Consider the following 25624-nt stretch of genomic DNA (forward strand, 5'->3'; position numbering starts at 1 on the left):
TTAGATAAAATTATTCTTATGAGTATAGAATAGTAACAAAAACATGCTGCTTCCTAGAAGGAGCCGATCATGTTCTGTGTTAGAGATTTTAGACTGAAAACTTTTAGCCAGGAAGACATTTTCAGGAGAGGTTTTGGATTTTTTTTTTTTTAAAGATTTTATTTATTTATTTGACAGAGAGAGGCACAGTGAGAGAGGGAACACAAACAGGGGCAGAGGGAGAGGGAAAGCTGGCTCCCCGCCATGCAGGGAGCCCGATGTGGGCCTCAGTCCCAGGACCCTGAGATCATGACCTGAGCTGAAGACAGACGCTTAACCAGCTGAGCCACCCAGGCGCCCCAGAGGTTTTGGATATAAATGATTATGCTAAATTCTTTGTGGAAAATCCAGGAAAGTCAGACTGTACGGCCCACCAAAAAGGGATAATAGCCTACCTAAGGACATTGAATGCACCCAGAGCAGGGCTGTTATCAAAACTCGATTTGTGGCTGAAGACTTAGGTTACACATTGAAGCATGGAGAGAATCTCTTGACTTCTGGTCTATATCCTATCCCATCTCAGCTGAACCCATCACGTTTTTGCAGCACAGTTTAATCCTAACAACATAGGAAACAAGATACCAATAAATACTATATACAATCAGACTCAATCATCTGTTTTGTTTTCCTTTTATGAAAATATTCTGAAGGTGCTTTCAATTTAATTTTTCCTAAAACACACAATCAAAATAACTGCTGCTATGTCTCAGTCACTGAATTTTATTGAGAATAAAATATTGTCCTTGAATTTGAAGAAATTAGCAAATTATATAGTCAGCAAAATCATATGATCTTCTCTTCTAGTGACTTTTAATTATCCTCCTTTAATGAAAACATGGATTGTTTTCTGATAAAATACAAGTAATAGCAAATTTAAACTTCATCTACTTTTAGAGAGGTATAATATCTACTTTCAATGAGATACTAATTTTCTGGCTTAACATTATTCTCTCGCAGATTGATTTATTTTCCTCAGGAAATGTTAACACTGAGATATCAAAACAATGTTAATTATTAATGGATTTTATCCATAGGAAACCTCTTTTTGTTTTCCCGGACAAAATAGCTCTTTAAAGGTCATTTTAACCTCGATACTGAAAACAACTTTTACATCAAGAGCAAAGAAGACTCAAGGCTTTTGAATCAATTGATAACAAAGCCTGTTTTGAGAATCCATAATGTTTCTAGCATTATCGTGATTATCAGGACAATTAAAGGGAATCAGATAAGTATAATTTTAAAAATAAAATATTAAAAACGTTCATAAAAATAGGAAGAAAGAAGTCAATTATCTTCATCTTAACTATACAGCAAATAATAGATCTACGCTTATTCTTAGATAAATTTAGCTCTTGTATTGACAATAATTATGCATCTTGACACTAAGCAGAAGAACATCTCTTGTTTTTTAAAAGAAATAATTAATAACAAAAGTCAATAGGTAACAGAAAGACTTAATTTTAATGAAGAACCTCAGCCCGTTTCCTCTTCTTTTAATAGAGCCGAAAAATATGGGCAAGAGTGAATTCATTTCCACAGTCTTAAATTCTGCTTCCTTATTCTCCCATTGTGGGTAATGACCAGTGAAATGGTAGGACTTCAGGCATTCAGCAGAAAATAGACAAATTAAAACAAATAAACAAACAAAAGAGACAAGGGGCATGGATGACCTACAAAATAATTAATTCACCTCTCAGTAATTGAGTAGTGTCATGCTCTTATGAGAGTGAAGAAATAAGCAATAGGATAGAACTTTTCCCTTTTCCTGTATAAATAGTTGGTAGTTAGATTCTTTCAGAACCTCTTTGAACTGTCAGCCTTTGTTCCTTTATTTATGTGAAGCATCAACTGAATTTGCACTTAGATATTATATTCCTGCAGTGTAATGACCAAATTTATTCACTTTTTGTTGGGAAACTTATTTTGGTTTTAGGATGGTATGTGTGTACACATGGGCCTCCCAGGGAAAATGAATTGCCATTATTTGCATCTAAAACCTTTCCACAAATAACTTTGGTGCATAAGAGCATCCACTTAAATTGCCATGACCTTCCTGGCACAGAATATTCACTGGTATCAGAATTTTCAGCACGGCATGTTGTTATTGTTGATATGTATGCACTTTAATGGTATTTTCTATGAATCATAACCAGAATTTACCCCATTTTAGAACAGGAGTTGGCAAATATTTTCTGTAAAAGGTCAGATAGTAAATATTTTAGATTTTGCCTATTGCAACTACCCAGCTCCACTGTTCTGGAACAAAAGAAGCAAAAGAATATATGTCTACAAATGATTATGGCTGTGTTTCAATAAAACTTTATTTATGATAACAGGTAGTGGACCAAAATTGGGCCACAGGTCATAGCTTGCTGACCCATTATTTAAAACACAAGTAGAGACACACTCTAAAGGAACTATAATCTTAAATAATCCTTTATGCCCATTCCATAGAATCAACCTTAAAAGACAAAGGCAAAAAATAATGGGCAGGAAAACAAGGCCAAAAAAAGAAAAGATAAGCCATTAATAATTTCTAAATGATATTCTCTGGCCTTTCCTCAAACATATGTCTTATGTGAATATATATACATGCTTATACACATTCTTTCTACATAGGAATGTTCCACATTATTTTAAAATATCAAATTAAATAATGTAATATTTAAAATTTTGTTCCAGTAAATATTTGATGCCTGTTGTGAGCTAAGCAAATTGCTAAGCCAAGAGGTAAATTCCAAATGTAAAATATCTGTATTGCCACCTGTTTTAGTTAATAGTTGGTATCTAACATAGCTATTAAGGTGATTGGCCAATTTGAACAGTAAATGGAAAAAAAGATTTCTCAATTACACAGCCAGTTCAACAGATTAATACATTCTGTACACTAATATTTAGATAATGTAGAAGTTCATCATTCCCCTGATACGTTAAATTCTAAACGGAATGCTCATGGTAGAATTCCAAATATCAAAACTTCAATTTAATTTAATTATTATTATTTTAGAGAGAGGGAAAGGTGGGGAAGGGCAGAGGGAAAGGGAGAGAGTGAATCCTAAGCAGGCGTCCAGTGCGGAGCCCAATGCAGGGCTGGATCTCACAACCCTGAGATCATGCATGACCTGAGCCAAAATCAAGTCAGATGCTTAACTGACTGAGCCACCCAGGCACCCCGAAACTTAATTTTAATGAACTAAAAACAATGTTTTATTTGCTTTACATAGATTTTGCTTCTATATTTTACCTTACTGGGGGATATTTAGTGTCATGAATTGAAATTCTGCTTCAATATATTTTTTGTGTCCATATGTCTATGTGTTTTAAATACTCAAATCATTTTAGTATTACAATAATTGAATTTGTGTTTAGGTACCCACACATTCTTTCCCATTTCCTTCTCTTCAACTTTTCTTTTTTTTCTTCTCTTTTACTTCCACTTTTTTAACTGACCCAGACAGTAAACATTAAAGATTTGAAATATGGTCTCTTATTTATTATTAAAGTCCCCATTAAATGTCATGTACTAATAAATGGTTTTGAGAGTTCCATCCACTTTTTTATCACGATAATCTCCAGTGAGGGCTACATGCAAGGGTAAAAAGAGTTTGTAGAATTGAAAGTAAAACACAAAAACCATGCCCTGAAAGTATGTTGGGGTGGAAGGGAGTGAGGGGCGGTCAGATTAATAACCAAATGGTGACATTGATAACCTAGATGACAGGCGGGCCATCATCAAGGTCCAATGGGATGAGGACAAGTTGAAGAGGGGAGGCTCTGGGCTTGACTTCGTTATTAGTTCACAGCAGAGATTATAGTGCCATCACACCAGCCACAGCCCCTGGGGAATCCGTCCCATGTAACATGGAGAAGAGCAGAACAGTGCATCTCATCAACCCCAACACAGGCTCTAGACAGGCTGGGAAGCAGGTTTTAACAAGCACCACTCCCCTAAGGATCTATAGAAACAAAGTAGAGCCTAACCTCCTAATGGGATGTTAAGGGTCTCTTGAGGCAGAAAGGCCAAGGTTAGGTCCACACTCTGTTTGAAAATGAAATGAAACTGTTGATATACTGCCAAACCGATTTTCAGTGGTTTCAGGCAAGTGAAGAATATCTAGGTGTCTGGAGCAAACAGCTGCCTTAGGTACAGGAATTATTAATGCACAGTGATTCAAGCTAGGGAAGAGCAGGGACTGACACGTGGTGATTATAGGTAATGCAGGAAGCTGTATGCACATTTAACGCATAGTGCTTTTCACTTCTCAAAGCATTTTGCAATGAATGACAAGTCAGTGTATAAACTCCACTAACATAATAAAAATGCCATTTTTTCTACCCAGATTGGACTCACAATTTAAATAATTCATTATATTTGCAACACCATTATTAGTTATTTTCTCAGAGGAGCCTTAACATTTCTTATAAACCAAAAAATGTATTCTGACTAAAAAAAAAAAAAATATGGTATATTTTTTCAATCCTGCTTTTCATTTTTTTTTAATTTTCAGAAGAAAAATTCCTTTATGTCGCTGTACAGTTGCTAGTCTTCTAACTGCAAGTTTTTAGTCACAGTGAATTCATTTAAATATTGGTATAAATTCCACCATTGGTTGCCACATTTCCTTCAGGGCTCTGCATTTATTTATTTATTAGATTCCCTAAATTGTATGCTTAGTTTAAATAGCTTCGGGGCAAAAACACAATAAAATTGCATTAGTTAAAAATATAACCAGCATCAGCAAACATGAAAACATAACAGTAAAGCAGCATGAGCCTATACATATAAACATAGTCATCATTTTAACACTCCACTGGGACAAGCCATATTACGAAGATAGATTGTGTGCCAAGCCCTAAAGCTTAAGCAACTGGGGCTCTGGGGAACCACACAGGCCTGGAACCCAGGTTGGAACGGCCATCACAGGCTCCTCCGAGGAATGCAGCTCTCCATCCAGGGGAAAATCAACAACTGTTAACAGAAACAGATTTCATTTGGCTAGAGGTTAGGAGGAAATAAAACTCCACAATTTTTTTTTTTTTTTTTCTGTATTTCCCGGCAGAGGACAGCATGTTTCTAAACATCAACACACACCCAAACCTAACAGACATTGAAAAATAGGTTTGGGGTATTTTTAATTTATGTGAGGGAATTGGATGATACATGGAAAGGGAAGGAATATAAAAATGTGTGTGTGTGTGTGTGTGTGTGTGTGTGTGTGTGTGAGTGTGTTAGTCTACTTGACTTTAGTATAAACTTTGAGTGTTTGAGCTAATGAAATAGAAGCGTATATATATATATATATATATATATATATATATACATCCTTGTAAATTTAAAACATCTTAGAATTTTTTCTCTTTCTATTTATTGTCTGAATTCTCCCCAAGTGATCTATAAATACTGTGTATCTGAGCATTATCAGAATCTAGTGGAAGGCCTTTCTGTGATTCCCAGTAACCTTCAGGCTTCAATCCAAACCATTTAGCAAAGCACACAGGGTCATTCAAGGTCCAGGCCTTGCCCACCTGTCTAGTTTTCTCTTTCTCCCCTTCTCCATCACACTCTACATAGAATTTTATAAATGCTCCTGACTTTGTTCAGATTATCTTTTGTCCCATTCTACTTCTCCCCCTACCCCCGCCTGACTTTTTTTTTAAAGATTTTATTTATTTATTTGAGAGAGAGAGAATGAGAGATAGCACGAGAGGCAAGAGGGTCAGAAGGAGAAGCAGACTCCCTGCTGAGCAGGGAGCCCGATGCGGGACTTGATCCACGGACTCCAGGATCATGACCTGAGCCGAAGGCAGTCACTTAACCAACTGAGCCACCCAGGCGCCCCCCACCCCCTGCCTGATTCTTAATCATGAGCAGAACTCTTTCCTTTTCTTCTGTTATAAGAATCCATGGTGCTCTCTCATTTTCATAAAAGACCAAATTTTACCATGACTTTGCAACAGAATAAAATAAATATTATACTTTATTCAAAATGAAACAGACTGAACAACAGTATTTGAAACACAAAAAGCAAATGAGTTTATTGTTACTTCATGATTATTATATGAGCTGATTCTTTTTTTTTTTTTCCTTCTTAAGCTCTACAGGAGAAAAGACTTGCAAAAAGGTAGAAATGGTACAGTGGTAAAGAAAGGAGGCTCTAAGTTTAATTATGTAGGCTCAAATATCATCTCTGCTGCTTATCATCTGTATAAATACAGACATACTGATTTGTGGGTTTTGTTTCTATGAAATGGGGTGCTCTCAATAAGCAGTTTTGCTTATTTTTAATCAAAATCAAAAGGAACAGATGAGTGATCTTTGTTCACTGGGCTTTAATCCATTCTAGTATGATGAATTTGAAGCACAAGCAAAATCAAATGCCATATAAACTACTGTTTACATGCAAGGTGTATGGAATGGGAATTAAAAATAAAAAACAGGAAAGTGTGAAATTGGTCTTGGCATTCTCCTTAGAATTCTCTGTGAGTCGAAAAAAGCCCCGAGTCCCTTCCACAGGGGAAAAGATGTATAACAACGTAAAGCATCATGTAAAATCTGAGAGCTTATAAATCTCTAAAGCTTATCCATGAATTTCCTGATTCTGCAGACACCAGAATAAGCGCCCCAGTCCTCTATAATTGTTTTTTAAATTGAGTCTTAAAGAAAATTATGGACATTAATAGATGAAGGGAATCCAAGTTTGGGGGAAAAATAAAACTGGGATCAGGAGGGTTACATTAGTGACATGTATGTAAGCATTATGAAAGGGAGAATTGTTTTATCACTTAGATTTGAATATTTATAATGTGTTATTGTATTTCCCTCTCTAGACTATATTGTCATTTTAAACTTATTATGATCTGGTATAAATAGTATACCCACCCATAAAAATTTAGACACGAGTAGTTCAGGAAGAAGAGAGCTTCAGGGAAATAATCACATTTGTATTTAGATTTCATAAGATAAATGTTTATTTAGAATAAGAAAACAAATGAGTAGACTCACTTATGAAGTACAAATAGATAAACCAAACAATGCCAAGCGAAGCAAAGAAAATGCAAATTGAATTAAAAAATAAAAAACTCAGACAATAGCAGCATACTCTCCTTTCATCGATGCCACCTTGATCTGTGTAACCACAGCTTATTTCCAGCGGTAAATAACGTTGAGCTAAAAGGCTCGGGTTCTATATGTAAAGTCGCCACACTGTTGGATCACATCATACTGCTTCTTCTGAAGCAGCAGTTTACCTTTTGCAAGTCTCTTTTTTGAATCAGGTTAATCTATCTAAATTTCTTAGTTTATATAAATCTTCTTGAGAATTTCCCATTGGGTCATTGAGTTAATGATTTAACACGACTTCAAAGAACCAGATCTTTGAAACCAAATCCAAAATATGTTTAAAAGAGTCAAAGCATGACTTTTACAATAATTAGTTAAACATAGAATTCCTTTCATTATTATTGACATTCTTGAGGCAACGTAGTACCTGAAGAAATAAAGGATGGGAAGAGGAATAGAAATATAGTATAGAATTTGGTATATACCATTTAATTTTATTTAAGCTAATAACGTGTTTCTTCAGTGAGGTACTTTTAAATGTAATGTATTTCTTCTCAAAATTTCCTTATGTATCACTATCCTGTTTCTTTATTTACTTAGCATGCTGATTATTTCCAGAAATAATCGAAACGATTACCTAGAAAGATAAAATATCATAAAGAGGAAGGACTTTTTTAAAAAAGCAGAAAAAGATTTAGCAATGTAAATAAATCTGAGGGTGAGATTGATCCAAATAAATTCATATATGAAAAATGACATAGGGGCACCTGGGTGGCTTGGTCGTTGGGCCTCTGCCTTCGGCTCATGTCATGATCCCAGGGTCCCGGGATCGAGCCCCGCATCGGGCTCCCTGCTCAACCGGAAGCCTGCTTCTCTCTCTCCCACTCCCACTGCTTGTGTTCCCTCTCTCGCTGTCTCTCTCTCTATAGCAAATAAATAAATAAAATCTTAAATAAAATAAAATAAATGACGTAAATTTAGCTCTAAATTATGGGGCTATTGCAAAGAGAGAAGCATGATGAATTTCAGGATTATTCATGGCTATTCATAAGATGGACTTATAAAGAAGGAATACTAATTTGCAGAAGGGAATAAAATTAGTACTAATATTGAAGCAAGAGTGAAACCAGATTTTCTCTACAGCTTTTCAGAAGTAGATTCAGAAACAAAAGAAAATGTAGTTCGCAGCTGACCTACTGTCCACCTCCACCAAGGAAAACACTCCACTAGGGAAAGTACAATAAAAATGAGTATCTTCATCTCTTCATTATCATAGGAAGCTGTTAATACATATAATATATGTTAGTATAACATATACTATATATTAATGTATTGTTGCATATGTTATATATTATAACATAACATATATGTTAATATATATAATGTATTATAATGCCCCATATAAAGCAGGTAGCAGTTGTTACCTTGCAAGGATGCTAGCCCAAGCATCTTACTTTTCAAGGAACTGGAAAATCTAGATATTGTTTATAGGAAATCTTCAGATTTTTAAGAGGTCAATAGTATGTTTGCCAAATTAAACATATTGAGGGACAGATTCAATATATGAGCTGCCAGTCTTCAACTCTTATTTTACAGAATGCAGAAAAGTCAATAGACTATACCTTCATTATTAAGTATTCGGAATCACTGAGTGACAATTACCTGAAATAGAGCCTTTATACATTATTGGCTGAGCTCATACTACAGGTTTTAAAATTCAGCTGAGCCAACATGTGTATTTTGTTTTCAAGAAAGTTGAAGTAGTCAGTAGAAGAACCAAAGGCCATTTCACCGCTGCATGACAGTTGGCTTCCTCACCATGGAATCACGGAACTCTATTTGATTTATCTCCTTTGCTCTTCCTGAATATTGAAATCACGTAGGATTCTCAAATTACCTTTAAAAAGGCTCCAGGTCTGAAGACTTCACAATATCTTGTTTATGAGACCTGTCCCAGCATTCTCTACCACCATAGTAGTTAGGTCATACTGCTAAAGAGTACACTCTGGGGGCGCCTGGGTGGCTCAGTCGTTAAGCGTCTGCCATCGGCTCAGGTCATGATCCCAGAGTCCTGGGATCGAGCCCTGCATCGGGCTCCCTGCTCTGTGGGAAGCCTGCTTCTCCCTCTCCCACTCCCCCTGCTTGTGTTCCCTTTCTCACTGTGTCTCTCTCTGACAAATAAATAAATAAAAATCTTGAAATTAAAAAAAAACTAAATAAACAGCACACTCCGCAGATAACAAATTAACTATGGTGGGAGTTTGCTGTATCACATTCCATATATATCTCCTGAATGGGCACAGACTCTACCATCTTTGTTGATTTTGTGTGTGGAGGCAAGCATTTTATTTATTTATGTATGTATTCATGTATTTATTTTCAATTTATAGATTTTATTTTCGATTTATTTTAGATTTTATATGTCAGAAAGAGAGCACAGGCAGGGGAAGCGGCCTACAGAGAGAGAAGCAGGCTTCCCGCTGAGCAGGGACCTCAATGCGGGACTCCATCCCACGACCCTGGAATCATGACCTGAGCTGAAGGCAGACGCTTAACCGAGTCATCCAGGCATCCCCGCAAACATTTTGTTTAATCATGAAAGTCAGAATGATTTGCATGACTAGGAAAGTAGAAAAAGTCTCTTCTTGGAAGGGACTTCAAAGCCATCCTAAACTCAATGCCTTCTCTGTAAGTTGAGTGGGATGAGTAGAAGTGTTTTTTGCAGTGGTTACTTTTAAAACTTAGTCCTATAGATTTTCTGTGAATTGGAATAGCTAAGTTCTACCAAAACAACTTTATTCCTGCTACAGTGGGGCTCATTTTATATATATATTTTTGCTGTTGTTACTGCTTTAGAAATACTTTAGAGGTAAGTCTGTTTTGTGCATCTTTATAATATTGTATCACCTGACATACTACAGTTTTTGAAAGTCTTTAAATTGAGAAAAATTCAGGAAATGAATATTTATATCATAGAAAATAACAGCAAAAATAACAAAATTTTGTAGCTAAAATATTTACAGATATCCAATTTATTTCCTCACAACAACCCTGTAGACTCTTATTGGTAAACACATAGAGGTCTAAAAAGATTAAGTAACTGCGTTGGTGATATAAATGATATTGTTAGCTTTGACCTCAAGTGAATTTAATCGTAACTCATAACCACATGATTCCTACCAAACCAGCTTTAAGTAATGGGTAACTCACCTGAAACTGTTTTAAATTTATCATAATGATATAGATTAATTGCTATTATAGATGCAATGTAGATAAATTGCTGAATATAGCTGTAGGAAATACGCAACAAGTTTATTACGTTAAAAATTCGATTTAGAGGGGCACCAGGGTGGCTCAGTCGTTAAGCGTCTGCCTTCAGCTCAGGTTATGATGCCAGGGTCCTGGGATCGAGCCCCGCATCGGGCTCCCTGCTCCACGGGAAGCCTGCTTCTCCCTCTCCCACTCCCCCTGCTTGTGTTCCCTCTCTTGCTGTGTGTCTCTGTCAAATAAATAAATAAAATCTTAAAAAAAATTAGATTCAGAAAAATATATACTAAAATCTATTTTACAACAGAATTTAGAGATACTGGTTCATATGATATTTCATAATATTAGATATTAGTAAAAATTTAAAATACTGCTAATGATAGCCATATTCAATTGTTATACTGTAAAGCATCCATGTCCCCAACACTGATGTTTCCTTATTCTCGCTTATGCAAGAATTTAACCTGTAGAATTTAACCTATATTTTCAGTGAACAGGTTTTGAGGAAGACTATTATCTGGGAATTGTATGAGTTATTAATTGATAAGTTGAACTTGAATTCGTAGCACCTCAAATTCTTATGTGTGACTGTTCTCATTCTAGAATTGAAATCTTATGTCCTAAAGAATTTGTTTATTATCTGGAGCTTTTTGTTTGTTTGTTTGTTTTCAAAATTTTGGACATTATTCTTCAAAGATATTGTTAATCAGTAAGTACTTATGATTTTTTGGTTATTTACCCATTACTAGTCTGAAAGAAGTTGTCTGAAGAAATGTCAAAAGACCAACCAAAGACTTGACATTTAGTGTAGAGTGTGAAATCTCATATATGCCACAGCAATAAGCCCTTTAAAGATCTCATTCTTGAGGTTCTAATACAAATCACAACAGAAAATCTACATATCTTCCCTTTTCCTAATGTATGTGGCACTTTCAGGAATTCTGTGGGAGGCAAGAAACATCATTTCCTCTAATCATTAATGTTTCTAAAATGAATTTGCAAATATCAGAGAGTATTACAGCTATTAAACAACTAAGGTGAAAATATATTCTCTCTGGCAGCATACTAATGCCTGAAAGGAAAAAAAAAGTGAAAAAAATATCTTCAAATAAAATAATAATTTCTCTCCTATCTTCCCCCCTCTGCCTCTCCCTCCCTCATTTCAATTTAAGAGATTCATTCTCCCGCTGGTTGTAACGGGAATGAATTTCAGTGCCATCCCGATGGAAACTGCATTCCTGATCTGTGGCGCTGTGATGGGGAAAAAGATTGTGAAGATGGTAGTGATGAAAAAGGCTGCAATGGGACATTACGACTGTGTGATCACAAAACCAAGTTTTCCTGTCGGAGTACAGGTAAGCAGTACATGGGTTCATCCTCTACCTTGGGGTTCCTGGAGGTAGAATCCCTTTGGCCCATCCTCAGTGTGTATCTTACCTGCATAAAAAAGGTTCTTGTGTTTCTAGTAAGTTTGCTCATATTTTACATATGATAATAATACTAGCTAACATTTATGGAGAACTATCTATGGGCCCAGTACCACTCTAAAGAATGTTTTCTCCGTGAACTCATCTCATCATCCCAACTCACAGTGAAAAAACTGAAGGCCAGAAGGGTTTTTAACATGCTCAAGTTAAAAAAAAAAAAAAGTCAAAAAAACAGCATGGGGGAATTGGGATTTGAAACCATGCAATCCTGGATTCAGAGTCTGAAATGTCAGACTCCAGAAAGAGAGATAAGTATGCTAAACCCACAGACAGCATTCCTTTTTCCACAGATAAATCCTCACCCTAAAATTTCATGAAGATGAATGAAACGGAATGGCAGAATTATATACATTTATTTTCAAGTACAGTAGATTCTTAAATTCAATTGTGCTGTTGCTAGATTTCATTAAGATAAAGGTCATGACTGTCATTCAAAACTGTAAATTGTTTTGAAAGTCATTGAGGCTTTTATATTTTTATGATGTTATTCTATTATTATGACTGTTCCATTTTGTTTTTCTACATAGAGTAGGTTCTACCTGACATAATAAACCAACTTATATATTTTCCTCTTTACACCAGATGATGAGTTGAAGTTTAGTGAAAAAAAATATTACAATTAACTACTGTGGTATAATTGTGAAGTGGGTTATATCATCAATCAAATAATCCATGGAAACAATTCCTATAGATTTCAGGATATATTATGGAATCATCTCTGGGATGAGGTGAAATTGTTTTTTGAATTGCCTCATTGCTTGGTGATTCATTTTGCTCTTTATTAAGTATATGAACCAAAAGGTAGAAATGAAAAGTTATCACAGCTATGATTAAGCAAAACTCTGGAAACCACATGGCCCATGGGCATCTAAAAATATCAAAAGAAATTATGTTTCTTTATTTGGACACACTTCCTGTTTTCAATTAAGCATTCAACTAAGAAATAAAGAGATAAATATAAGCTAACATGGGTATAGAGAAATAAATACTCCTGAGGCTCATTCTTAATGAGGGAGTTGTGTTTTCTAAATGGTTACTTTTCCAACAATATTTTTCACAATTATGTGACTCTTTTCAATTGTTACATTAAGTGTCTTAGTTTGGGGGTTATTGGTTAAAAAATGTGACTTTAAATTTAGAAATTATCTTTTTGGAACATACTGTATTGATTGGAATGTAATAGATGAATAACATGTTAAATAATAATGTAAGGAGAAAAAAACCTTTTTCTATACCCACATTAGATTCATTGGCTGGGGCCCTTTAAATTAGACAGACAACAGATAGATTAATAAGAAAAGAAAGAAAAAAAACAAGTTTATATATACATACATCACGCATGTGGGAAAACTCAGTGATGAGTAACTCCAGGGGGTGGTTGGAACTTGGGCTTATATAGAATCTTAGCAAATAATGGTAAATTTGTGGAAAGGTGAGAAAAGAAAGGAAAAGGACTTTGAGTTTATAGGGATGGCAAGTTGTAGGTAGGTAAATATATGGGGGAACTAATAGACGATAAGGGCTAGTTAATAAAATGTGTGCAGGTCCATTGTGACTGATTTTCTATTTTCTCCATGGCCATAAAACTTCTCTACAAAAGGATTTATGGCAGTCCTCATTTCTCAGAAGTTTTATGCTTATAGTCAGATTAGGGAAACTATGGGAAGGCTTCTTTCTACATCTGTTGAACTTCAAATGCTTTCGGCTGAAAATAATCCTTATGTAAAAGTAGCATATTTGGGGGATAGTGTATTTTGATTCCATACCCTGGGTATCTCTGGAAAATTGGATTCTGAGAGACAGTTTTATGTGTGTTGACTTGAGATTTGGATTATCCATTTAATAGTGTTTTTAATGAAACATCACATATATGTATCAAATGGTCATCATGTAAACCAAAATTTAATGTAAAAAAAAAAGCAGAACTGAAATAAAATTTATGTTGCATTATCAGAGGGAAATACAATATAACATGGTGACTATAGTTGATAATCCTGTACTGTATAACTGAAATTTGCTGAAAGAGTAGAACTGAAGTCCTCTCTCTCACACACACACAAATAAAAATAAATAGAATAAAAAATAAAAGCAAAATATGAAAGGTAATAGTTTAACCATCAATCTGATTCTAATTTAATCTGTGGCTTAAGTATACTAAATCACAATATATCAAACTATTTGAGGAGTCATAACTCATAATTACATATGCATATTTATGAATATTGCAGATATTAAAGAGAACCACATATATAAATATTAGACTGAATATATGTACATGTCTATAATGTTTCTGATATTTTTAAGTTTACTTTAGTTTAATTAGTAACCCAATCGCTTCTTGGCCTTTTGGCTAAGATCAAATGTAGTATTTGTTCTTAACAGTTTAAATTAGAAGCCTTACAAGCTAAAAGACCTTTAAACTACCCAAGATGCTGAATTCAGGGTTCATATTTATTTTTTTAAGACTTCCAAATGCTATCTTAAACATTTAAAAGTTTTCAGGGTAATCAGTTTACATTTGGTGGTTACAGTGGCTTTTCTTTTATACATAAATTGCCATCTTTTAGAGTAAAAGTCTAGACACATTAATAAATTACTTTATTCTTTTGAAGAAGAGAATGTGAGCTAAATTAAAATATTGTACAATCATTAATATTCAAGAGCTTCTAAGTAAATAAAAATAAATAAATAAATAAATAAATAAATAAATAAATAAATAAATATTTAAGAGCTTCTAATTTCAAAGGACCTACCTTTGACCAAGAACTACACTCTCTCATATCTGGTCCCTCACACCCAGACCAGTAAGTTGCAGTTATATTATTGTTGAGGAATCAGGGGAAGAAATTTCATGTCTACCTCTCATGGAAAAGAAACCCAGAGATGCATTCTTCATATTGGACAAAAGAAAATAAATATTTGATATTATACAATGATGGCAAGATTATGGGGAAAATAGGACCTCCAGCTGTTGGTAAGAATATAAATTTGGCCCAAACTTCTCACTTCGAGATATTCATGAAATGAACAGAAGGCGTAGGGCGCCTGGGTGGCTCAGTCAGTTAAGCATCTGCCTTCGGCTCAGATCATGATCCCAGAGTCCCAGGATCAAGTCCCTCGTGGGGCTCCCTGCTCAGCATGAAGTCTGCTACTCCCTCTGACCCTCACCTATCTTGTGCACTCTCTCACTCTCTCTCAAATAAATAAATAAAATCTTAAAAAAACAGCAGGAGTATGTGAATATATATACAGAAAGATTTTCAGTGCAACATTTTGTTTTAATAGCCCCCAAACTAGAAATAGTGAATTTCTCATCATTAGGGGAACTACTTAATAATTATAGTGCATTCACACAATGAACTACTCTAATGTCATTAAGAAGGCATAAGAAAAAAATTCATAAAGATGTAATTTTAAGTTCACACTTTGTTAAAAACACATAAAGATGATGATAGAACAGAAGAAATGAGAGAAATATGGTCATATTGACAAAATATATCTCTGATAAACTGAAATAAAGTAGAATAACAAATGGTGAGCTGGGTTGAATCTGGATGCCTGATTGGATTGGATTTGGAGGCCAGTAGAGATGAACAGGTGTTCAGATCTTAGGTTTAATGGGAAATAAAGTTGTCCCACATGAAGCTGGGGACTGAAGCCAGGCTCACTGCTGAAAATCAGAAACTGGAATGGGATTCCTTTGCTTTTCAAAAGAGGGGGGAAAATTACTGCTGGTTGCTTCCTAGGATGGTTACTTAAATGAAGTTGTGTGCCTGGAGAGATGGGAGGACATAGGCATGGCAATCATGCCAAGCCTCTGGCTAGCTCAGGGACTGAAAGTGATAAAAAGACAAATACAGGATGTATTTTTGAATACATGGGGGGCAGTGATGGAGTGGGTTGACCTAGAAGCAGCAATACCCGTGATGAGTAAACACATAAAGTCAGAGAGAAAATTGAAAACTCCTATCCAAGATGAGATTGAAAAGAAATTTCTAAAATCCATGAAGAAAACCATCTCTTAAAATCAGCCATCAAAAATCAATCATAAGATGAATTTACTCAAGATTAAGTGAAAATGAGATGTTTAAATGACAGATCTAAAAAAAAAGAATTAAAATAAGTATGTTTGAGATCCTCAAAGAGAAAAAAAAAAACGGAAAAGAATATCCCTAAAGTTACATAGGTATATAATATATTGATATAAATATGAGCAGAATAATTGTAACAGAAAATGGTGGAAAATTATGCCTATTAGACTTGAGAATGAGATATACCAACATGGAACTGCAAATAAACTCTAGGCTGGACACAGAGAAAACAAATTGGAAAATAATAATGTACAGTTTACTCAGAAACATCACAGAAAAAAAGAAGAGAAATAAAAAAAGAAAAAGCAGTTCAGGTTTATGTTGGAAGCTACAACTTAAAGAAATTCCATGAGAGAATACAGGTATTAACAGAAAAGACACACACAAACACACACACACACACACACACACACACACACAATAACTAAGTTTTCCCTAAATTGAAGAACTTGATTCCTCATAAAGAAGTACATTCAGACTTTTGGGTAAAATTAATGAAATTAACCCAAACTTCAATAAGTCATTTTGAAATTGCAGATCATCAGATACTGAAACTACCACTAAGAAAATCAGATTATCTAAGAAAATACTAAGAAATGCCACAAGAAAATGGAATAATAAGAAGCTGAGGGAAAAACACTTACAGGCTAATATTCGATATCCAGGTAGATTATTATTCCAGATAATTAGTCATACAAAGTGCTTGGCATTTTTCCACGTAAAGCCTTAGTAAGGAAATTATTAAGGCAATAAGAAAATAAGATTTAGTGAGAAAATGAGAAAGATAAGTTTAGGGAACAGAATAAAATATTGATGAGATTAACAACAACAACAACAAAACCAACCAAACAATTTAATGATAAAATGGCAATCTTCAACAAAGATTTTGCAGTCTAAATATCTTACATTAAATAATATACTATCAACTTTTGTATAACAAAAATTATAGGAACCACAATAAGAAAACCATATTAGAAGCAAGAAATTTTACTCATTTATTCTAGCCCATGAAAAATCAAATGGAATAAAAATAAGTAAGAATGTAGAAGATCTAAAGAATTAATGCTTAGAGCAAATTAATAAAAATATAATTCTATTCTTAGAGGTAAAAAAATGAACTTCTTTTATAAGGCTCATGAAATATTTTTTTTTAAGATTTTATTTATTTATTCATGAGAGACAGAGGAGGAGAGAGAGAGAGAGAGGGAGAGAGAGAGAGAGAAGCAGAGGGAGAAGCAGGCTCCCAAGAAGCAGGGAGCCCAATGCGGGACTCGATCCCAGGACCCTGGGATCATGACCTGAGCCGAAGGCAGACGCTTAACCATCTGAGCCACCCAGGCGCCCTCATGAAATATTTTTTAAAAATAAGCATTTATTGTCACAAACAACTTCCATAAATTCCAAGAAGTAGAAGTGATGCAGATAGAATTTCCTGATCATAGTATAATAAGTCTAATAATTATGAAGGTAAAACCACCCTTGCATTTGGAACTTTAATAATAAAAACACTCATTATCTTAATTTTAGAGGGAATCAAACTGAAGTTGTAGAAATTTTAGAAAATAAAGATTTGTACATATCAGAACATATGGAATATAAATAAAGCATTGCTGAAAGGAAAAATTCATAACTTTGCACATTTTTATGTGATGTCCCAAACTCTTAGTGATGTTTTAACCTTTAATAACTTCAGAAGTATAAATGCTATAAAATCACCAAAAACATCATCTGAAACTTTATTTATATTTAACACATTGTTAGTTTTGTGAATCTTAAATAATGAATGTTTAAGTTTTTTTTATATTTTTTTAAAGATTATTTATTTATTTAACAGAGAGAGACACAGCGAGAGAGGGAACACAAGCAGGGGAATTGGAAGAGGGAGAAGCAGGATTCCTGCTAAGCAGGGAGCCCGATGTGGGGCTCGATCCTAGGACCCTGGGGTCATGACCTGAGCCGAAGGCGGACGCTTAACGACAGCCACCCAGGCGCCGAATGTTTAAGTTTTTTTCTAACAGTTTCTAGTAGTTGCCATCTTCAACTAGAGGACCTGAAACAAAAAATGTTAATGTTAAAAGTGTTATATTCTAAATTTACAAAATTTCATGTAATTAAAACTCCATTTACAAAAGTATAGTAAATTTAGATAAACTTCCAAATAATATTTATGCTTGTAACATTTATATTTTTAAATTTGTTAAAGGTTAAAACTGCTCTAAGACTTTTTAGTACCTATATTCACATTAAAATTTTTTAAAAAATATTTTTTAACAATATGTAGGAGAGACAGTATTCACCAATTCTCCTTCGCTTTATTTTTCAACTCTCTTGCCATTAGATTGGGGCCAGCCGACTAGCTCTAGCCAATGAACTATATCATTTCCGTGCTAAGGCACTTAAGCTAGAAAGTGAGCTCTTTTTTTTTTCCTACCCCAGTGACCTTTTAAATTATGGGTCTAAAGAGCATATATACAGGTTTTAGTTTGTTACTGCAGCTCATCTTATCCTGACTAGTGCAACATCTAACTCAAGAAGTTCAGACATAACAACAAACCAAAGGAAAACAGGGGAAAAACAGATTAATTTTTAAATTTAGAAAAGAGAAAGAAAAATAGCATGATTTGAAAATTCAAGAATTAGGTTTTTGAGATAATAACCAAAATTGCTAATATGTTAACTGACCTAATAAAGAAAACATACTGAAAATCCAGTGTGTAAATGAGAATGTGAAATTAGAGATGCTAAAAATTTATACAAATTAAAGAAACTATGCAGTGTCATAGAAATGAATAAAAAACTTGTCTTAATAAAATCATGCGTTCATAAATATGCATTTCACAATTTATTCTAAAAGGGAAAGTGCAGGTGATTTATTTTATAACAATAAAGAAAAAAATCAATTTATCTGTCCCCTCTCATCATTCTTCCAAAAGCTCCAAGTCCAGTAGAAAACTTCTACCAGATATGTAAGTAACATTGTTAAAGTGCTGTTTCATCTCCTCCAGAGCATTCAAAAGGAATAAAAGCTTTTAAGCTATTCTTTTAAGCAACATAGTATTGGTTTTATAACTCCCCAAAGTTAGTGCCTCCCATACACACAAAAATTATAAACTTTGTCTCTGATGACCATTACTACCACCATTCTAGACAAAGCATGAACAAATCTAACAAATATCAAATGAATAATTCTCTATGAAAAAAAAATCCTCCTCTCTTTAAAAGTGAATATGGTCCCAAACTGAAGAAAGTAGTTAATATAGAATAAATGGGGGGAATATTTGCAACACATATCATAAATAATTATATATTCTGATACATAATAACTCTTTGGTATCATTTTTTAAAAGACCAACTACCCATATAAAAGTGGGCAGAGTTCCCAGAAAATGAAATACAAAAGTCCGTTAAACAAGTGAAAAGACAATCACCCTCACCCATGAGAGAAAGTCAAGTCTTTAGTAGGATTGCATTTTTTTCTTTCCTTTTTTTTTTAAGATTTTATTTATTTATTTTGTCAGAGGGAGAGAGAGGCAGGCAGAGGGAGAAGCAGGCTCCCTGATGAGCAAGGAGCCCTGGGATCAGGACCTGAGCTAAAGTCAGACGCTTAACCAACTGAGCCACCCAGGCGTCCCTGCATTTTTTTTTCCAAAATCAGATTGGTGATTATTAACAAAACCAATAATACCCTATGTTGGTGACAGTAGATGAAGCAGACACTGATGTCAGTAAATATTGATGAAACTATAAGGAAGGCCATTTAGCAATATGTATCTATGTTTAAAAATGTAAGTACACTTTCACAATTCCACCTCTAAGACTTTATCCTACAAATATACTTAATGCATTGGAGGGGTGATGTGTACAAAGATATTCATTTAAATTATATTTTTTAAAGATTTGAATAATGCATTCAATAAACTTAAGTCAGTAAGTATATAGATACCCTTACCTATACCCCCAAATAATTGACAATGTACAGAAAGCATTCTCCATACACAAAAGTCAAATTAGAATTCAGAATCAGAAGGATTAGAAAGCCAGGGCACCTGGGTGGCTTAGTTGGTTAAATGTCTGTCTTTGGCTCAGGTCATGATCCCAGGGTCCTGGGATCGAGCCCCGCATCAGGCTCCCTGCTCAGTGCAAAATCTACTTCTCCCTCTTCCTCTGCCCCTCCCCCTGCCCCCCCCTCAAATAAAGAAATAGAATCTTTAAAAAAAGATTAGAAGACCATGAATTTCAAAACTAAAATCATACTTCAAACTTATCAACAGATTAATAAAGAAACCCTAATATCTATCTATATATATCTATATATAGATATATATTTAAATATTTAGAACTGAATGACAATGGGATATACTGCACAATTAAATTTCTGTGAAAGCCTTTTTTTTTTTAGTAGACTTAATTTTTAGAACAGTTTTAGGTTCATAATAAAAGTGAGAGGAAACAACAGAGTTCCCATGTACCCCCTGTTACCCCTACACACACAAAACTTCCTTTACTAACAACATCCCACAACAGAATGATTTATTACAGTTGATGAACTTGCATTCCTACTTTGACACATCACCCAAAGTTCGTAGTTTACATTAGAATTTACTCTTGGTGTTGTACAAACTATGGATTTGGACAAATGTGTAATGATATGCCATGTGCCACCATAGTATCATACAGAGTGGTTTTGCTGCCCTAAAAATCCTCTGTGCTCTGCCTATTCATATCCCCAACCCCTGGAAACCACTGATGTTTTTACTGTCTCTGTACTTTTGCTGTTTCCAGATATGATATAGTTGGAATCATTAGTATGTAACCTTTTCAGACTGGCTTCTTCTTTCACTTAGCAATATGCATTTAATTTCCCTCCATGTTCTTTCATGACTTGAGAGCTCATTTCTTTTTAACAATGAATAATGTCCTATTGTCTGATGTACCACTTTTTTTTTTTTTATCCATTCATCTACTGAAAGGTATCTTGGTTGTTTCCAAGTTTTGGCAATTATGATATAAACATCTACTATAAATATCTGTGTAAAGGTTTTTGTGTAGAACAAATTTTCAACTCATTTAAGTAAATACCACAGAGCACAATTGCTGCATCATACAGTAAAAATGTGTTTAATTTTTTAAGAAGCTGCCATACTGTCTTCCAGAGTGGCCAAACAATTTTACATTCCCACCAGCAATGAATGAGGAGTTCTTATTGCTCCATATCCTCATCAGCATTTGTTGTATCAGTATTTTGGTTTTTCATCATTCTAATAGGTGTGAGGTGATATCTCATTGTTGTTTTAATTTACATTTCCTTAATGACATATGATGTTGAACACCTTTGATACTGCTATTCATTGCTAAATTGTTTTTAATAGCTAAGTGTCACAAACAACCTAAATAGGCCAAAATAGTGCACTAACTGGGAACATTATGGTATATCCATACAGTAGAATACCTTGCAGCAACTTTAAAGATTGGAAATCACTGTAATACATGGTCATGGACATTTCTTCTGATTAAGTGTTGAGAGGAAAGTGAAGGAAAACAATAGGGAGCATAGTATATAACACTTTTTTTTTTAAAAAGTATTTTATAATAAAAACATATTTCTAGAGAATTCACAAGAACTTGTTATCAATGTTTGTCTCTGAATAGAGGGAATGGATAACTAGGGAAAAAGAGGGAGACAGTGTCATACTTGTACAGTCCCTTCTTATGATTGACTGTTTTTCCAAAAGTGATGGTAGATTGGGGCTGACCCATATAATTTTCCATTCAAGATTCCTTTGGAAAAAGCAACATACATTTTCAAGTCAGGTCTGAGGGTAAGGTTAAGAGTTAAGGATTAAATGGTCTTTAGCAAAAGAAGTAACAAAACTAACAACTGCCACACATGGGGATTTAACTCTGACATTGGCTTAGCCAACAGCTTGCTCTGTGGTGATCCTCTGTGTAATGAAAATCCTCTGTGGGCTCCTGTGAACTGCAAAGTGTTACTCTTTTCTGTGATTACATTGTTTTGTTTTCCTTCCCCACTGTTGTATCAATAAATACAAAGTGAAATGGTGAATTTAATCATTGTTTAAAAGCAATCTGGAGTAATTAGAACCAAAAATTTCCTACAGTAGAATAGTGATTTTGTTGGAATTATATGACGAACTGTTTATGAAGAATTTCTAAATACAGCACTGCCCCCCCCCCCCACCTATATCCAACTCCATGGAATAGTTTTACTTATTTTTGATGAAAATAATGTGGCGAGAACTCCATTGTCTATGTGTTGTGAAGCTAATAAAGTACTTGCTTATAATGCTTATTAGACTTATATATTTCTCTTTTGATTTCTCCCAGTGGCAGTTTTAACCATTTGCTGTAGGCTATCTCTGTTCTCTTCAATCCTGAAAGAAAGTATCTTTGCCCAGAAAGTCTTTTCTTTAGATATTGATCCTATGACCTCTTACTTCCTATGGTACCTTAGTCACTTTTCTTGCTTATGTTTTCAATTCTTTTCTCCACATTAATTTTTCTTCCTCTCTATAAAATATCTAGTCCAATAACCTCAAAAGCATTTTTTTGAATTTATTATTTTTTTCTGTTTTCCTCCTTTCCTTCATCAAATAATCTTGTGTAGTGCATCTAGAAGTCTTTCTTTCACTTATTCATTCTTTCACCTTTTGCAACCTAACACCCTATTTATACCTTTGATGGAAATTGCTGTTTCAGTAGTTACCAGGGATAATAACTATGTGAGTTCAGATAAATTACCAAACCTCTCTTTCAGTTTTCTAATCTGTAAAATAGAGATAATGATGATGTTGATAATGATATCATCATCATCATCATAAATAGAACATACAGTCAGTGCCTAGAACACAATATGAGCTTGATGAATGATAACTTTGACTATTTATACTGCTTTTTGATTTCTTTCTCTGTAAGATTTGACCTTTCTCTGCAATACATGTCCTCTCTTTGAAACCTTTTCTTATGAGCTCCCATATGGATTGTCCTCTATTCATTTACCATTTAGATTTTTTTTTATTTCACTTTTCATTTTGCCTGCCCCTTACATTTAAGGTAAAAGAAAAAAAAACTTGTTGAATGCATGTGTTTCAGACATTGTGTAGATTTTTCTCTTAACTTCTTTTGCTCCTTCTCATCTTTCTGCAAGGTATCCATAGCAATCTCTTCCGTTCCCAAAGTTTCAATCATCACTTCAAGGTAAACATCTCCCAAATCCCTACTGAAATTCACCCCACACTTCAAATTCATTTTTTTCCAATGCTATGCTGCACATCCCACTTTTTTTCTGAAGCCAGAAATTTTTCCACATTTCTCTATTTATGTTAGAAATATCTTCAATCCCCTAAACATTTGGATTTAAAGCAGAAAGTGCCTTTTGACATCCTAACTTGTCATCATTTTTAGATCCTACTGATGTTATGTCTACAATTTCTCTACCATCACCCATGTTGCTCTTTCCACTCACATATCGCACCATATGGTAAACCTGCATTATCTGTCCTTCAACCACTGTGTGGTCTACTGTTTTCCTCTGACAATAGTTGGCTTCAATCCATTCTACACATAACTTTGGCTCCCTCTTACCTCATAAACTGCAACCATAGCACATACTTTCTCAAAATCTTTCAATGGTTCTCTATTGTTTAAGATTAAGAGACACCTCATGAATTAGCACTCAACATTTCATGAACTGTGACTTCAAACTGCCTTATTATTGCTTCTGGGGCAAATCCCACCCTTTCCTGACTTTATGACTTTACATAGGAGTTGCATGTTATGTATGGATTAGATTCAGCAAATAACACTAAAACCCCATGTGTTCAAAATGGCCATTGAAAATCATCCATTAAACTCAATATACATGTTTCTGTGTATATAGTTCTGATGAAAATTTGCACATATAGCTATGCTATTAAGAAAATACTGTTTAGCATAAAATAAGGAATACAAATGCAAAATGGAATTTTATAGTGAATTCACTCAGAAATGGAGGGAAGACAAAATTAGAGTTGATTTACTTCAACCATCAATGCCCTGACACATTCCTATTGAGTAGTAAGAGTAATCAGCATGCTATTAAATTATCTCTTTTTCTGCTTTACTTGCCTTTTTTTTGCAAAGCATATATTAAGACTGTATACTTTAGTCAGCTACCTATATGATTTTTTTTCTATTTCCATATGTAATATTCACTGGCACCCTTCAAGACCCCTTTCCGATAACATCTCAGTAAATCTTGTTCTCAACCTTCAAGTCATTTATATTTTCTACCATTTTGAAATTCCATGGCACTCTGTGATTGTTACATGGCTTTTATCTTATTCTTTATATATATATATATATATATATGTTCAGTGTAGAACATCTGTCACTACTAGACTTATTGCTCCACAAGGTCAGAAATTTGTCTTTCCCATCTTTCTACATTTTTCAGTAGCTAGGCAAACACATTATACTCAATAAATAATTGCTGAGTTGAATTGAAGCCAACATTGTTAGAGAAATAATATGTATGTAGTGTTAAAGTTCAGTAGCATAAACTTTTTTTAAAAGATTGAAATTTAAAAAGACATTATGCTTGGGGAGCCTGGGTGGCTCAGGTGGTTAAGCGACTGCCTTCGGCTCAGGTCATGATCCTGGAGTCCCAGGATCGAGTCCCGCATTGGGCTCCCTGCTCGGCAGGGAGTCTGCTTCTCCCTCTGACCCTCTTCCCTCTCGTGCTCTCTCTCTCTCACTCTCTCTCTCAAATAAATAAATAAAATCTTTAAAAATAAATAAATAAATAAATAAATAAAAATAAAAATAAAAAGACATTATGCTTATATTGAGTAAACCCATTTGGATTTTCTCAAAGATTCACTTCTTTTCATACCCATATTCTTTTTTTTTTTTAAGATTTATTTATTTACTCGAGAAAGAGAGAGAGTGCGAGTGGGGGAGGGAGAGAGGGAAAGAAATCCTCAAGCAGACTCCCTGCTGAGCACAAAGCCTGACACAGGGCTCAATCCCAGGACCTGAGATCATGACCTGAGTCAATCAAGAGTTGGATACCCAACCAACTGAGCCACCCAAACACACCCATACTCATATTCTTAATATTAACTGCCAATCACATCCCAGAACCAAAATTATCCTGTTATAACATATGATGTCTTTTATTAAGATAAAAATGAGTCAAGCGTTTACAAAATGATAAATTTATTTTTTAAAAAGGCCAAAATAATTTAACAGAGAAAGAGTAACTCTAGAATTAATCATATAAATTTATTTTGGTAAAGCAGTACAATTTCTAATGATTCCAGAAACTCTTAGTTTCCCTGTAGCTGTTGACTTTGTACTGACTTTTATCCTAAACTATATATTTCAAGGTAACACAAATAAAAATAGTTATTATAATGTCCTGAGTGTGTATATGTGTGTGTGTGTGTTTATGTTTGCATATATGTGTGATTTCACTAGGATGATACCAACATACTGATCATTATTTCTGTTTGTTGCTGTTTTGTTACTTGGCCATTCCTATTCTCTTTGCTTAAAGGGCAAAACTGCAATTTCCATAATATTCTGGCACATATAGTTATCAATAGAAAACATCATTATAAATTGATTATATTTATATATAATCTATATCTCTCTATATATGCATAGAAAAGATTATGTAA

The 25624-nt window shown here is 34.3% G+C and overlaps 1 protein-coding gene and 1 pseudogene across 2 annotated transcripts in view; both read left to right on the top strand.

Annotated features, from left to right (window-relative positions):
- Nucleotides 1-25624, top strand: part of LRP1B (LDL receptor related protein 1B) — a 1880289-nt gene that overhangs the window by 1181134 nt on the left and 673531 nt on the right. For both annotated transcript variants that reach the window (XM_088022156.1, XM_088022157.1), the window contains one exon: nucleotides 11539-11721. In XM_088022156.1, the coding sequence (XP_087878282.1) occupies nucleotides 11539-11721 (183 nt within the window). The remainder of the gene's footprint in view (nucleotides 1-11538; nucleotides 11722-25624) is intronic.
- LOC114203464 (U2 spliceosomal RNA) lies at nucleotides 14184-14324 on the top strand (annotated as a pseudogene).

Source organism: Eumetopias jubatus, unplaced genomic scaffold, assembly GCF_037043125.1.
Source record: "Eumetopias jubatus isolate StellerSeaLion01/CBP00866 unplaced genomic scaffold, mEumJub1_p1.0 scaffold_3, whole genome shotgun sequence".
In the NCBI taxonomy this organism is placed as follows: Eukaryota; Metazoa; Chordata; class Mammalia; order Carnivora; family Otariidae; genus Eumetopias; species Eumetopias jubatus.